Consider the following 16352-nt stretch of genomic DNA (forward strand, 5'->3'; position numbering starts at 1 on the left):
CACATATGGGAAGTGCGTCTCCATGGCACAGGCACGTGTTAATCACACGGCCCCCCCCGGAGAGCTGCACAAAGATAAGCACCATCAAGGCCCCCCCGACCTAGCCAGAGTTCTGGCACACTGCTCTACTGCACCCTGATTTGCTGATTCATAAATATCCATGCTGGAATTTTGACTTTCCCCACTATGCCAGGGTCTGGTTATTTCTGCACACTGCCGTATGCCTCTCTGGCCGTCCTTCGCGTTCCTGCAAAGCTGCTTTTTAACACCGAATGCACCTGCTTCCCCAATGAGCCCTTCTGACAGCAGCAGAGACATGACACACTTACACAGACAGGAGGCCGCAGCCCGGAACGCCACTGTGCCACCCCCCAACAGGCTGACTGGGAATGCAGTGTGAACGCACTCCTCTCCTTATGCACCATCTGAAACCCATTTCAGCAGCTGAGCTCCTCCTAAACTTCGAGTCAGTCTTGCTATGTTTTGTTTTTTTACCATCAACAGTAAGGCAGAATACAGCGTCTCAATTATTTTTAACGATGGTAAAGATTTACAGTCCGAGCAGGCGGTGACGGCATCTTGACACCTCTGCGTGCCCGAGCACCGGGGCATGTTGGGTACGCGGGTGAAGCGCTCGCTTTTGTGGCCTGGGACCCCTGGGGGGAGGCGATGCGGTAAAGACGTTCCCCGCCTGGACCACGGCCACCGCTCCCATCTAGAATGGACCTGCACTCCAGGTCACGCTTAACGTTACCTCCAGCCTATGGGCTGGTGGCATGCGGGTCTCTCTACACGGAACATCAGCGACACACATTACATCACGTGGGATTAAGAGGCTCACATCCCTGCACAGAATTCAGCACCGGGGCCTTACAGGAAGCCTCTTTATTATTTCATTGAGAAAAACAGAAGAATTTGTACAAAGGCTCCTCTGAAGTCTTGTTTTTCCCATCTGACATTCTGAAAAGGAAAACTTTCTCTGGGAAGGCATTCCTTTTAGTATGTGGCAAATCAGACGGTTACAATAAAACTTTTAATGGAGTCTTAGCTGAAAAGGATCGTATTAAACAGTTTAGAACGGAGAACTTCCTCTCGGGGTGAGGGCGGGCTGGAGAACAGCAGTGAGAATTTGGGTTGGAGGGGGACTGGGTGCCGGAGACTGCAGATGCCCTGTCAATCCACAAAGAGGGCTGCCCCTCCCCCACACCATGCAGAGACCAAAGGCACATCTGGTGCACGTCCCCGACTCACAGCCCGCCTGCCTCTTAGGTTACATCAGCAGGGCTAACAGACGCAGGCTCCTAAAAGCGGAGCTGCGTGTTCACAGCTGGCCACAACAGCTAGGAAATTATTCAAATGATTCAAAATGACTAATGGGCCTAATGCAGATGCTCCCACACGGGTCTGGAACAGGGACGGCTCACCTCGAGCAGCTGGGACACAATGGGCAGGACGTCCAGGTTGCAGATGTCAATGGAGTCATCCCGATATGTCTTCTTCTTATAGCGGATATTCCCCAAGTGAAGGATAGCGGACAACAGAGAAAAGATCCTGCAAATGGAGAAGAGAACATGAGCCAGTTGCATGAGCATTAAAAAGCTTTTACCGACCCGTTATACGTGGTGAAGGCAGGCCTGGGTCTGATTGACGCAGTGTCACACAAACGGAGCCAACCATGAAGTGGGAAATCCACATCACTAGGCTGCCATCGTGGACCAAGCTTATTGTGTACGGGTGGAGGGCAGGAAGCCGACCCCGTCCCGCCGTCGAGGACCAGGCTTACGGTCTACACACAGCGGGCAGGAAGCCGACCCCGTCCCGCCGTCGTGGACCAGGCTTACGGTCTACACACGGCGGGCAGGAAGCCGACCCCGTCCCGCCGTCGTGGACCAGGCTTACGGTCTACACACGGCGGGCAGGAAGCCGACCCCGTCCCGCCGTCGAGGACCAGGCTTACGGTCTACACACAGCAGGCAGGAAGCCGACCCCGTCCCGCCGTCGTGGACCAGGCTTACGGTCTACACACAGCAGGCAGGAAGCCGACCCCGTCCCGCCATCGTGGACCAGGCTTACGGTCTACACACAGCGGGCAGGAAGCCGACCCCGTCCCGCCTTCGTGGACCAGGCTTACGGTCTACACACAGCGGGCAGGAAGCCGACCCCGTCCCGCCTTCGTGGACCAGGCTTACGGTCTACACACAGCGGGCAGGAAGCCGACCCCGTCCCGCCGTCGTGGACCAGGCTTACGGTCTACACACAGCGGGCAGGAAGCCGACCCCGTCCCGCCGTCGTGGACCAGGCTTACGGTCTACACACAGCGGGCAGGAAGCCGACCCCGTCCCGCCGTCGTGGACCAGGCTTACGGTCTACACACAGCGGGCAGGAAGCCCACCACGTCCCGCCGTCGAGGACCAGGCTTACTGTTTACGTGTGGTGGGTAGGAAGCCCACCAACTCCATTGCCAGCTGCAGCCGCTCGAAGTCATGCTTCAGGTCCTCTCCTTCCACCGTGAAGCAGTCCTGCTGGGACAAACCGCAAAAATCCGCCATTAGTGGAGGTGCCTGGTTAGTCAGTGACTCCTCCCACAAGCAGGGAGACTCCTCCCACAAGCAGGGAGCCCCTCGTGGAGCTCCTGCTCCTCGATTTAAAGGGAGAGCAGGGTTATGGGCCAAGCCCTGGGGCCTCATTGTCTAATTTTCTGAAAGCTCAAGCACTAAGAGAGCTGACCTAATGGAGCAGGGAGGAGACCGCCTTCTGGAAAGCAAGCTTTCAGCTTGGTCAATAAAGTATTTTTTCTTAGATACTTTACAGATTCAGACAGAATGGACTCCTCCAGTCTATTAAGAGCATGGAAAAAACATACAAGGCCTATTCACTAATACAAAGCAAAGAGAACACAGCTAATGTATTACACTCTCACCCTTTATAGCTAGTGTTAAAAATAATACTTAATGAAGAATGGAAAATTCATCAAGATAAATTCAGCAGAACAGAAGCTGGTTATTGGAGAGAATCCTGTTTTCCAAAAACCAGTGATGCAATTAATATTCCTGAATTCCACCCCAACTGAAACTCAAACACGGAAACACAGCAAAATGCATAAAACAAAAAAGATCTTATTTCTTTTAATAAAAACTGAGTAAAAAAATCTGGTTTGTGGGAATCTCCCCACTGCAATTATCTCTGGGAAGATTTTTTTTCCCACTTTTTCCATTTGTCTGACATACACACGTCTGCACACTCATGCACACATACATGCAGTCACATGCACAGTCCACATATTCATTCATGTCTTTGTGGGGACTCTCCATTCATTTCAATGGCAGAACCATAATCCCAACTATGACATAATTAACTCCTAACCAGCCATAACCTTAACCATAAGTAACCAAACCGTTTTGGCAGTGTTAGTTTTTTAATTGCAGATGTTTATAAAGTTGAGGTTATTCATGTGGGGGCCGAAAAAATGTCCCAGCAAGGTAAGACACTGCAGGTTTTTATGACACTGTGGGGAAACTGTGGGGAAATTGGGTCTCGACAATGTAATGATTACAAAAACATAAACATGCCCCACACACACACACACACACACATGCAAGCGCGCACACACACACACGCACGCACGCACACATGCAAGCGCACACACGCACGCACACATGCAAGCGCACACACGCACGCACACATGCAAGCGCACACACACACGCACGCACACACACACACACACACATGCAAGCGCGCACACGCACGCACGCACGCACACATGCAAGCGCACACATGCAAGCGCACACACGCACGCACGCAGGCACGCACGCAGGCACGCAGGCACACATGCACACATGCAAGCGCATACACGCACGCACGCACACATGCAAGCGCACACACGCACGCACGCAGGCACGCACGCAGGCACGTGGCTAAACTCTAAGGACTGTCTGCTACGTTTTAGCACATCTACATGATCAGAGAGCTTTTCCTCAAATGGGAAACTGAAACCTGAATCAGACCCCCAAAAAGGTCAGAAGAAAAAGTTAAGAAAAGTTAAGATTTTACTGAAGCACCACAAAAAGACTAATGCTGCTCCCCACATAACTCAATTTGACATTTCACCTTCCCTAAGCCTACGATAATCTGGGACTTGAGCCAACAACCTCCCGGGTAAAAATGATGGGCTACAGCACTCATTGCAGACAATCAGCCATACTCTGAAACAGTTGGAGTCAATAGGGTCAGGTAGTGTAGAATAATTCCGTGCTGCAGGGGATGATCCGTGGTACAACAAAGTCATCCACAGACACCAGAATGACAACGGAACGGTGAAGAACACAGGGTGCGATGAGCTGCAAACCACAGAACTTACGGCTGCACGAATCACTGCCAGAATGTTCTGGTTTCATAAGGAGCAAAGTGCCCGTTTCTGAAAAAGCCCAAACCAGCTAACCTGCCATAAAATGGAGCAGCTAAGAAGCGACAACGGATGGAAACCAAATATGGCTCCGGGTCACTCGATTTATTATTGTCTTGCAAGGAGGTGTAAAGGAATAAGTGGGGAAGAGGACCTGGATTTTTGTTTTAGCAGTTAACATCCCTGTAGTTTCTGCTGCTTTCCATCACAGGAAAGCCAGTTTCTCATTCTGTGTTGTAATTCCATACTTATGGGTTTCATTTACTGGCATGCGATTCATAAGCAAGACTTACAAAGGCTCTAATTCGACTATTTTGCAGCGAACATTCATGCATTTCACCACACTTATGCAGGAAAACCTTTGCTTCCACTTGGTACTGATACCCTACTGGTATAAAGACAAAATGAAAAAAAAGGTCACAGATGCTACATTCACCGCTCGCTCGTCGTTTTCCTCCAGGAACACTGACAGGAAGGACGGCGTGATTCCCAGAAGGCTCAGGACGCCAGCGGGCTAACTTACCCTCCCTGGTACTCCCCGTCCCTTGCCAGTCCTCCCCGTCCCTTGCCAGCCCTCCCCGGCTCTCCCCCAGCCCTCCCCGACAGGCAGCGGATCAGGAATCCACCACCGAGCAGAGCACAGAGAGGTCCTGGGGCAGCACCCCATTCCTAGCATGCAGCACTCAGGCGTGGGCATTTCGCATCCCCACAGACAGCAAAAGTAGACGGCCCTAGCGGATGGTGCCTATCCTGCTTGGTCATTTGCCTCAGGAAACTGCGACCTGACTGGGCTTTGATGGCACATCTATACAGCTCCAGTGGGAATGTTAGCTGGGTTAGCGCGCAGCCAAGCCTCCCTAGTGAGGCAGTCCGGGTCAGGGGCCGCAGCCTAGTGCTTAGCAACAGACATGAATGGGTCTCTGGGGGGAGGGTTCAGGAGCACCAGGAGAAAGGGGGCCTTTTGCAGGCCCCGGGTACCTACACGAAGTCGATGCAAAGAGGCCTTATCACTGCAGTTATCTGGGCTTTGACCGATCGCCTGCAGCTGAATGGAGGATGCGACCCGTATCCAGAGAGTCACAGGGGCTGCAGCTCATTGAAACGGCAGCTAGGTGGCAGTGTGATGTGAGGCAGTGTCAAATCGAGGAGGTCGTAATGGGGTGGGGGAGCAGAAGGCCTGAGGACTGCGGCAGGTGTACACAACCCGAATCAAAAATGAAAGCAATAATCACAGAACCAAAGGGAAGCGGGGTGGGGGCAGGTCCGGGGGTGGGGGGCAGGTCTGGGGGTGGGGGGCAGGTCCAGGTGTGAGGTGAGAATCCCAGAAGCCCAGCGTGGGGGGGGTGGGGGGGGTGAAGGCAGGGCTACTCCGGCACTGACACAAAGAGCAGACATACTGACCGCTTCACTCTCACAGTGATTTCCCCAATGCGACGTGTGGCCTTTCTGTGTCATCTGTAAATAAGGCAGATGGGGTTAGGTAACATCCCAAACACAGCAGGCTTTCTGCACGCTGAGGGGGGGACAATGAGAATACAGACAGACAGCCAGTCAGCCTGGTCCTGCACGCGTCCACGCCTCACAAGCTCAATACAGGGGGGTGAGACTACCTTCATGGCAAGACTCAAATGAAGGAGAACAATAAGCCAAGTCACATTCAGGATGGACGGTGAAATTACACATGGCAGAATGATCTCATGAGGTCTTCCTCAGATCTAAACGTCATTAAGGCTGCGCCTGGTGTCACGTGGTCAGCCTGCACGTCAGGCGGGGTCACATGGGGCCACTGTAAATCATTATGCTGGAGTGGGTGTGGAGTGTGGGGGGTGTGTCGGGGGTGTGTGGGTGGAGTGTGGGGGGTGTGTGGGTGGAGTGTGGGGGATGCGCCTCAGTTTACAATCAAGCAGAAGCTCCTAGGGCTGCAGAACAATGGCCCCCATTTCCGTTTTCCTGTTTGCAAGGTGGGAGAGCAGCATACCTGCCTCCCAAAAGCCTCTGTGAGCAGGAGCGTAGAGCTACTGCAGATTAAAAAGGCAGATTCCCGGGACAAATTACAAGTACAAGCAGAGATTACAGAAAGAGCACATTATACATCATAGACAGATATATTCTCACATGTTATCTGAACACAGAGTTCACAAAAACAGCCCAAGTTCGACACGGACTACCACAGAAGCAACTTTTTGTATAAACTGCAGTGCCCTCTGCTGTGGGTGCCAGCACTGTAATCCAGTGAGCGTGCCAGTGTGGCTGTGCACCCACCTGGTTGAGGTAGTGGTACTCCTCTGGCTTTTGCAGGTGGAACATGAGCCTCTCTTCATCACTCGCTCCTGCCAGCAAGTAGTAAAACACGTGGTAGTTCCTGCAGGAGACACGCGTCACACTGTTAAGGAGCTCGGCTCTCGAAGAAGGAGCCCTTCCGGGAATAAAGTCTCCATGGTGAGAACAATATCAAGATGCCAGGAGGTACAGCACAGCGTAAACGGCGGCCGCACTGCACTTCGGCGCCATTCATTTTAATTAAGAGGCGAGGGGAGGAAGTTATTTTAATATTGTCCTCCGTGTCTTTGTGAGCACGGACTCCCCATGCATGTGTCAGATCAGTCTGGGTTTTCCAGCCTCCCCCCACAAACATAAAGAGGCAGATCAGCTTGCTGTCACCATGAGCTGCTATGTCAGCCCTGCAGCAGACTGGCTTCCTGGCCAAGGTGCCCCCTTCCTGATGTTCACCGAAACCCTACGTGGGATAAATGGTTCTGGGAAACTGACTCAAAAAAAACCGAAACCGTCTGACCATCAGATTTCATGACACGTAATACTTGCAGGCCGGGTCCAAAAGGGGGCCGATTTTATTGCATCTCGCATCCATCGTCTGTTTCTGCTCAAAGCCATCACATAGGTAACCATAGTGCCTGTCACTGAATGTCAACAGTGGAGTGAAGCAGATTTAATTCACGAAAAAGATCAGACATGAGTGAGGACATTGCTGCATTAGAAAAGGTTCAAAGTAGGGCTACAAGAATGATTCCTGGTCTTAGAGGAATGTCTTACAAGGAGAGGTTAGCGGACGTGAATCTGTTCAGCTTTACGCAAAGGAGATTACGGGGGGACATGATCCAGGTATATAAGATAACAGGTCGGATGCTGTTCAACGAAATACTTACTTCAATATTAGTTCAAATACTAGAACTCGTAGCCATAGGTGGCAATTAGCAGGAGAATATTTTAAACTGGATTTGAGAAAACACTTCTTTACACAGCGTGTAGCAATGGAGTATGGAAGAGTCTTCCTGTTAATGTAGTACAAGCTAAAACCTTGGGTTCCTTTACTCCTCTGGGAACTAGGGGTAGGGACACACCTTTCACTGACTGGGACATGATCACACATTTATTTCAATATCATAAACTTAATTCATGGCAAATAAATTATTTGTTATACATTTGTTTTGCCATTACAATCATCTTAATTTTAATATATATTGTAATTATGCCAGATTTATGTTAAATTTATAATCTGACATCAAAGTACAGACATTGCAAAATGCAGTCTGGAACACTTGCAGAAACATTATAAAAGTACATAGTAAGCAATGGTGGCAGTTTGTTTTGATCCCAGCTATCTGATCACCAAAGTCTTGGCTACATGAAGATGACTAAATGGTGTAGTTGCAACATTCAGTTAGATAAATAAGAAAAACCGAACTCATGTCACTATTTCTGGGCTCCTGTCATTGAATATGTAGCAACAATCATGTGTATGAATGAGCCATTGACACTTGGCCACACCCCCCCTGCCCCCCCTTTTATGGCGCTGATGGGGATGTATCTGGATCGCGTTTCACTGCTGCGTTGTTCATCTAGTTACCATGCAAATGCAATTTGAATACGCAGAAATGCAGCTATTTAAAATGCGAATAGCGATCTTCAGGTAAGACCTGAAGGTAAAACAAAGTAAGGTGACATGGTTTACTTTTTTGCCGATTTACCCTAATTTTACAAACTTTAATACTTCCAACAATTGGATGTTTTGAAAAGACGACAAAAGTGAGTTATGAACTGAATTACACGAGAAAGATGCGAGGCATTGCCGATGATGCCGTTTACGGACCTGAGGACCTGGAGGAAACCAGAGGAAGACACGGGGAAAACATGCAAACTCCATACACACGGACCCGAACCCGGGTGTCAAAGGTGCGGCCGGTGGCCGGGTGATGAGGTACACTTACCTTTCATTGTGCTCCTGGTAAACCAGCCTCGACTTTTCTAGAAGGTACTTCTCCACATAAGCTCTAAAAAGCAGAAGAAAGTGGTGAGGTCAAGAATGAGCAAATAAGTCCAGCAAATCAAGCCAATCTCTCTAACATTCTTCTATATGTAAACAGGAGACAGGAATGGGAGCCAAATGAGTTGCGCAATGACACCTGACTATAGCTTCGCGAATCAGAGGATTGCAAAGCTTCCTTCACTACTGACACATTCCTATCATAAATGAAAGATAACCGAGCCATGAGAGCAAAGTAAGGAATCTCTGAAGTTCAGCTACATTAACCAGCTGAGCTAGTTTTATCAGGAAGCCGGGAACAGCCTGTTATCAGATGTCAAGCAGCCAGCCAGGTGACGGCCACACGGTGACAGTGAAGCTGGAAGCCGGACCCCGGCAGGTCGCCATTACCCGCCAACGGTGCCGCTCTCCTGGTAATTCACTTGGATAAACTTGCCGAAGCGGCTCGAGTTGTTATTGTGAGCCGTCTTCGCGTTTCCAAATGCCTGCAGGAGGGACAAAAAAGGAGGGGGGGGGGGGGGGGGGGAGAAAAGTGAGCAAATAAGGGGAAAATATGGGCTGACGGAGGTAAGGATCGGGGAGCTGCGTACATGTTGGGACGTGCTGAAAGTACAGAAGAACAACTAGCCCTCATAAATGAATCTTTACAAGCAGAAAAAACATCGATCTGGGAATGACAGACTGGCACTCAGCAGCCACAGCTGACCTCACTGGATAATCCGGGTGAAACATGATCTAAGGGCTGAATTCCCAGCAAGTCATATCCTTCTGTGTGAATTTTGTAGTACATGCAAGGCCTAGTATCTTTCTGGACATGGCCCAGCCCTGATGTGAATCTGGGGCACAGCAGCAGAGCTAAGAGAACTAGCCCGGCGATTCCCCTTGGGCTGCTCGCCTGAGTGTAACCCCAGCCTGCTGGGGAAGTCGTCAAGCCTCACAGTCATTTGTAGCCATGCCGAGAGTAAACAAACTGCTGCAGGCAGGGCCCTGTTGGCGGCCAGTGGGCCCCTCCCGTCCCGCGTCGTCAAGCCGCAGAGCGGTGCAGTGGGCCGGCCCAGAAGTAAACATTGGCAAGATCTCAGGCGAACCTCCCTGGCCATGACTCATGTCTCACTGCTGCATGGAGGCCGCGGTGAAAACCGGAAACCAAAGGGCCCCGTGTCCCTGCAGATCCACAGCTAAAGCCGCCCCGACCTGGCAAAACGGGCTCCATGCAGAGGGGAAGCCTCACAGCTACTAATCGGGGGGGAGCGGAGCACCATGGAAACAGGCCATGAACAAATAAACCTAGGAGAAGATTATTGGTAGGGCAGGAGGAGGACAACTGACACTGGCAATGATGAGATTAAATGTGAGGGTGGTGAGTGGCCCAGTGGGTTAAGTCTTTGTGCCTGTGGTCAGAAGATGGTCAGTTTGAGTGCCGGCTTCGGCAGAACAGTCACACGTCTGTGGAACCTTAAGCAAGGCCCTTAAACCCCAGCTCTAGGGGTGTCGCTGCTTGGCTGACCCTGTGCTCTGACCCCCGAGCTGTGGAGAGCAAGATGAGGTCATTATTTATTTACATGTTAAGAGGCCTGAGCAGCTTTTAGCAAACAGGATGTACTGAGGACCAGCAACGCCAGCCAATGCCCTGTGCTCAAAGTGTGGACACTACAGGTCCAGATCCCAGTTACAAATACACACTAAAGCATCTATTCCCGCATGAAAGAAAAGGGCGAGCAAAACACAAACCCCTCGTCAAGGGAACAAGGTGCCAGTCAACCCACCCCAACCTGTATTTTACATGAAGTGAAAGGAATCTTAATTCGGTGCAGCGTAAAATCCAGAGGTGAGCTGGTCCACGTCTGGGAAGAGTGCAGAGGTGAGGACATAAAAACGGGGTGATTTACTCACTCTGCGCCACCAAAAGAGTGACAGCACTCCAACTGGAGAGCAAAGGATAGTTCAGTCAGTCTGGACACATTTACAGTGTGAGAGACTTCATAACACTGCAGCCTCATTTGGCAGATACAGACCACTGTACAAATGTACAAATGACTGTGAGGCTTGACGACTTCCCCAGCAGGCTGGGGTTACACTCAGGCGAGCAGCCCAAGGGGAATCGCTGGGCTAGTTCTTTTAGCTCTGCTGCTGTGCCCCAGATTCACATCATCAGACGACCAAAACAGCCCCCTCGCCCCCTAGAGGGAGAGGAGGAGTATGACAGATCCAGGACGGACAATGTCTGATCGCACCCACATGCTTATTCCACGCCTCAGAGCCACGAGGCCAGGCAGACACACAAGTGCATTCTGCCACTTCTACCAACCCCCCGTTTATTACTATCGTTCAGCCGGGGGGGGTCGTGCATTTTCCCTCCTTTACTGAAGGGACGTGACTCCTTCTGTGCTGCATTCCAACAACTGCAAAAGCCAGGCAAAAATGCAAATCTGAGCAGCCGGGCTGGGTACTTCTGTGGTACCCAATTCTGATGCCCAAACAGCAAATCGTGGCGTCTGACAGCTAATAACCCTGCAGCACACTTGTGCAAGGTCACTGGTGATTGGCTGTCTAGTGTAACTTCAGAGAAATACGTTATAGAGGCCGGAAGGAAAAATGTGAACTGGCTCACATGTGTGAGGTTGTTTTTGTTTGTTGCATAGTGCAAAAAAAAAAATTAAAAATGCCAAAAAAATTAAATCATTAGTGTGGCTGTACCATGTTGCAGACGTCGCCCATTTAGCCACATTGTGTGACTAAATTTTTGGAGACCGTGTGACTTAATTTTATAATTTTCGCAACTTGGCGCACCAATGTGACTTGCAAATATACATCACATACAGTGGCAAATATATCAATATATCATCGTATATCACCTGAAACACCCGGAGAGAGTCGATGTTCATGTGCATGCACGTGTGTGTGTGAGCGAAATCATCGGAACTTGGTTCGATTGCAGTTCCTCAGGGATACTATGGAGGAGGGGCTTACAGAGATAATCCTGCTGACTGCTTGACCACAAGCACCGGCTCTAACATGGATGTTACGTGGAAGTGCAGCAAAAAACAGGCAGAGCAGAAGCAATTATTTTTGTACCTCAATAATAAGACTGAATAGCTTTTTGTTCGCATCTCCATACACAGAGAGTGCCGGTAGTGAAAGGTGCCGGTGGGGAAAGGTGCCGGGAGGGAAAGGTGCCGGTGGGGAAAGGTGCCGGTGGGGAAAGGTGCCGGTGGGGAAAGGTGCCGGTGGGGAAAGGTGCCGGTGGGGAAAGGTGCCGGTGGGGAAAGGTGCCGGTGGGGAAAGGTGCCGGTGGGGAAAGGTGCCGGTGGGGAAAGGTGCCGGTGGGGAAAGGTGCCGGTGGGGAAAGGTGCCGGTGGGGAAAGGTGCCGGTGGGGAAAGGTGCCGGTAGTGAAAGGTGCCGGTAGTGAAAGGTGCCGGTAGGGAAAGGTGCCGGGAGGGAAAGGTGCCGGGAGGGAAAGGTGCCGGGAGGGAAAGGTGCCGGTGCCTATTAGCGGGAAAACGTTACATCTTTTTTTATTCTGTGAAAAATGAAAGATCGATCTGCTAGCCAGATTAATTTATGAATTATAAACATGTTGCAAGTCAAACAAGCAAAATATAAACAGAATATTGGAGAAAAGTATCGTTCAGGAACCGGTATTGAAATCGACGTATCGTTCTGGTACCGATATTGAACATTTTTGAACGATGTCCAGCTGTACTTAGCAGTGACCCAAAATAATTAACCCTTAAGAGCTTGACAGACATGGCAGACACGTCATTAGATGATGGGTGAGAGATACCATCAGCACCGAGCGATAAAATCGCCGCTCCCTCCCAAACCGGAGCACCTCTCTGGGCAGCTACAGGCACCGGCAAGAACATCCATCCCTTTCACAGAAATAAATCATCATGTTTGCCATCTATTCCACTACTGCTTCCATTTGTAATGAAGCACTAACAAATAACAAAATGACAGAATGGGGCATGGTGGCGGTGAGGAGACGATCATGATGTCATACAGATTCTCCTCTGTGTGGTGGGGGGGGAGGGGGCGTCTGTTTCGGCCCCCATGGAAACCCGGGGCTGCAAATAATCGGACAGAGAAATTTTTTTAAAAAAACCTTTAATATTGTAAATTAAGGTGATTTTTACCTTTGGAGTCTTACTGCTTTAACCAGATTATGTTAATTTTAGTGGCAAACTGGCAGGTTTACACTCCTTCACTGAGTCCCCAGCTGTAGGGGCCTGAGACGATGGCCCCTCCCTGCTCGCTGCCTTCACTGCAAGTTCCCAACTGCATCTTTCCACTTAATTCTCCAGCATTTCTGCAAACCCTCAAGTCGTTCAATAAGACATACATACACCCCTCACCCCCCAATCCCAACCTTGTGTTTCAGTATAAAATATACATGGCATAATAAAGACTTGTGTATTCAAGAAGAGGACCGTACTATACCTGTACAAATCAAAATCTTTGAAAGATTGGTTCTATTGGAAAATCATGATTAGGATGAGTGCAGTAAGATGGAGACCCTAGGACAAAGACAGAGATGGTCACAGTGATGCCGGGCTGCGGCGAAGAGCCTGTTCCCCATGCTACCCTGTGAATGGTCCCCGGGATCTGCTCACCTGGGGATCACGGACTCATCACTTTTGTTTGGGACCTGATGTCAGGTCAGCTCGGCCAATGTCTGACCACTAAAGCGTGCTCACACCAAATCGTTACCTGGATACGCAGAAAACAAAACTGCTACAAAGTCCTTTTGAAAGATGCAAAATGCCAATCTTGCCTGGGAGAGACAAAAATGTTTACTGCGACCGGTTTCCCTGGGAGTACCCGTGCGGGCCAGCGCCCTGCAGAGCCACGCACAGCTTCCCCGCTACCTCACAGCTGCTGGTCCAACTCTCACCACCTCACATTACCGTGAAAAATGGCACACAGAGCAGACAGCCACAGGATATTTTTAGCGACGGCCTCCAAAGTCAGATGGCTGATTAATGAGACTCGAGCCAGAGAGATATTCAGGTGGCTACAGGCCGGGCCCTACAGAGAAGGCAGGGGCAAACACGGGGCCCTAAAGTCGCTACGAACTAGAAAGTTCCAGGACCCTTGGGGAAGTAGCAGACCGACAGATGATGGAACAACCGACACGAAGGCAGGGTCTGCGATGAAATAGCCACATAACTGCAAGCAGCAGCGAGACGGCATCCACGGGCACAGCAGCGACCGGAACAATCCGGAAACCCTGGAGGTCCAGGAAAGCGCGTGCAGCTGGAGGCTCTGAAAACAGAAACATGACAAAGGGCAGCCCTGTCCCGTGCCCAGTGGACCTGGAGACACAGCAGGCAAAAATGAGTCACTGCTGACCCGGGTGACATGGAGATTACTGCTGGGTGCACACTTATATGCCTCAAGTTGTTTGAAAGAGAGGAAACATTCTGGGATGTGGCAATGCGTCCACTGAGCGTCACACATGCATGAGATCGCCCTCATCAGCGGCCGTTTGAAAAGAGCCCATTCTCTAATCTGCTCAGACACATTGCTGAAAAGACGAGGGAGGTCCCCTAAATGACAGGCGGCCAGGAGCCAGCAGGGAGAGCCAGCCCATCACTCTCCACACCCAGTATGACAGTGTTACTGCTGCACTCTATCACATCGCATCCTGCAAGACAATCACCTGAAGCCAGGGTCCCAAACTGGGCCTGACCATTCAGAGATTTTATTTTTATTTGTTTATGTGTTGTAAGAGTAGCTAAATCAGTCACCGGCTGCTAGTGTTTTTCATTCTTACTTAACCGATGCAATGACTTACAGTAATTAGTTTAAGATGACAGACGTGTAACAGAGTCATGCTAACGTGTTGGACTTCAGCATGACGAAGCCAGACGGCAGCATGCAAATGATATGCTTGCTGAGCCACTGAGAAACGGGAACTGGCACGTTTGGCAACAGTCGCCTGGCAGGTTGGACTGCAGCGGGAGAGGAGACTCATGTCTGATCTCTGAGCCCAAATTTGAGGGGCTAGGAAGGATCTGTGGATCTGCACGCCAGAAATGGCCCCTTTTGTCAGAGCTGTCAGCTTTCAGAGGGGATCAGCAGTCCTTTTATTTTTCAGGAAGGTGCGAGTCAGATGTCAAGGACTGTTCGTTTGATCTATCTACGTGGGGCCTGAAGTGCCATGGAAGAGCATGCTCGTTACCCAGAGCGAGAACCGAGGAGCGAGAACAGAAAGCCAGCCCCCACAGCGAAATGTGAGGAGCGAGAACAGAAAGCCATTACCCAGAGCGAGATCCGAGGAGCGAGAACAGAAAGCCGTTACCCAGAGCGAGATCCGAGGAGCGAGAACAGAAAGCCAGCCCCCACAGCGAGATCCGAGGAGCGAGAACAGAAAGCCGTTACCCAGAGCGAGATCCGAGGAGCAAGAACAGAAAGCCGTTACCCAGAGCGAGATCCGAGGAGCGAGAACAGAAAGCCGTTACCCAGAGCAAGATCCGAGGAGCGAGAACAGAAAGCCGTTACCCAGAGCGAGATCCGAGGAGCGAGAACAGAAAGCCAGCCCCCACAGCGAAATGTGAGGAGCGAGAACAGAAAACCGTTCCCCTGAGCGGGATCCAAGGAGTGAGAACAGAACGCCAATGGGCCGGTGAAGCAACCTGGAAACCACCGGAGAGAAGCAAGCCGACACGCATGTGTAAGCTACACAGACATGCATGTTCCTACCATCAAAACAAAGACTATGTGTCAAAGAATGAGGGAGAGGGAAGAGAAAGCAATCTTTTGGATTAAAATCACTTAAGAAATGGAAGGTGTGACACAGTACTGCCATCATCGCATGCGAGAAATGAGACTCAGTATAAAAATGATGGATGGATTCTCCATTACATATCATCACGACAAAGGTCACAGACCTGAGCAGGAGCAGGTCACACTGATACTGAGGACCCCAAATGGCTGCTCTGGATCCAGGGTAGAGAGTCCATCCCCGCGCAGCCCACTGGCAGGGGTGTGTTTCTGGGAGGCTGGCAGCATGTGGGACAGGAATGTGGAGGCGCCCCTGTGTGGCCTGACACTTGTAATCCCATCCGAGCTGCTCACTCCCTGGGGATTTCTCCATGGGTGGTGGCTTATGTGCCATTTCCGAGGTTCACTGCTTCCTTCCCTCTGCCATAACACTGTCACCCCTCTCCTCCCCCCAATAAACATGCAGTGCAGAACCTCCTTCCACAAGCTGGTTCCTTCCAGATGTAACGCACCAATGTCTGCCCTGGGCACAGCCTCTCCCATCACGGTGCACCGAGCTCTAGAGCAGTGTCTCTCAACCTGGCAGAAACATGAACTGTCTGGTTCCCTTTGAGGACAGGCTTGAAAAATACTGCTGTAGAGCACCAAGGACATGAAGTGGCCCCACCGCCACGGTCCCAATACCAGGCAGCATCGTACTCATTATGCTGTATCATATCGGTATAGCAGGATCGGAAAGGGCAGGCAGCACTTTCACAAAGAAAAGCCCTGCAACTTTTAAAGATCAAGGCTCTTCTAAAGCCCACAAATCAAAAAATATTTTATCAATTAAATGGCCAATTTACTGCTGCAAACACCATCTAGTAAAGATTTCACATCCTTTTGTTTATGTAAAATTGAAGCATTTGTCAGTTTAAAAAAATGGTCATATTTGAAGTATC

At 50.5% G+C, this 16352-nt stretch overlaps 1 protein-coding gene across 8 annotated transcripts in view; it reads right to left on the reverse strand.

Annotated features, from left to right (window-relative positions):
* Positions 1-16352, reverse strand: part of myo9aa (myosin IXAa) — a 111794-nt gene that overhangs the window by 43620 nt on the left and 51822 nt on the right. For 4 of the 8 annotated variants that reach the window (XM_049030209.1, XM_049030206.1, XM_049030211.1 and 1 more), the window contains exons 3-8: positions 9075-9169; positions 8629-8691; positions 6665-6764; positions 5804-5857; positions 2422-2522; positions 1425-1551 (exon numbers count right to left, since the gene is read on the reverse strand). In XM_049030209.1, the coding sequence (XP_048886166.1) occupies positions 1425-1551; positions 2422-2522; positions 5804-5857; positions 6665-6764; positions 8629-8691; positions 9075-9169 (540 nt within the window). The remainder of the gene's footprint in view (positions 1-1424; positions 1552-2421; positions 2523-5803; positions 5858-6664; positions 6765-8628; positions 8692-9074; positions 9170-16352) is intronic. The other 4 variants (XM_049030214.1, XM_049030210.1, XM_049030213.1 and 1 more) reach the window with 3 other exon arrangements.

Source organism: Brienomyrus brachyistius, chromosome 11, assembly GCF_023856365.1.
Source record: "Brienomyrus brachyistius isolate T26 chromosome 11, BBRACH_0.4, whole genome shotgun sequence".
NCBI classification, from domain to species: domain Eukaryota; kingdom Metazoa; phylum Chordata; class Actinopteri; order Osteoglossiformes; family Mormyridae; genus Brienomyrus; species Brienomyrus brachyistius.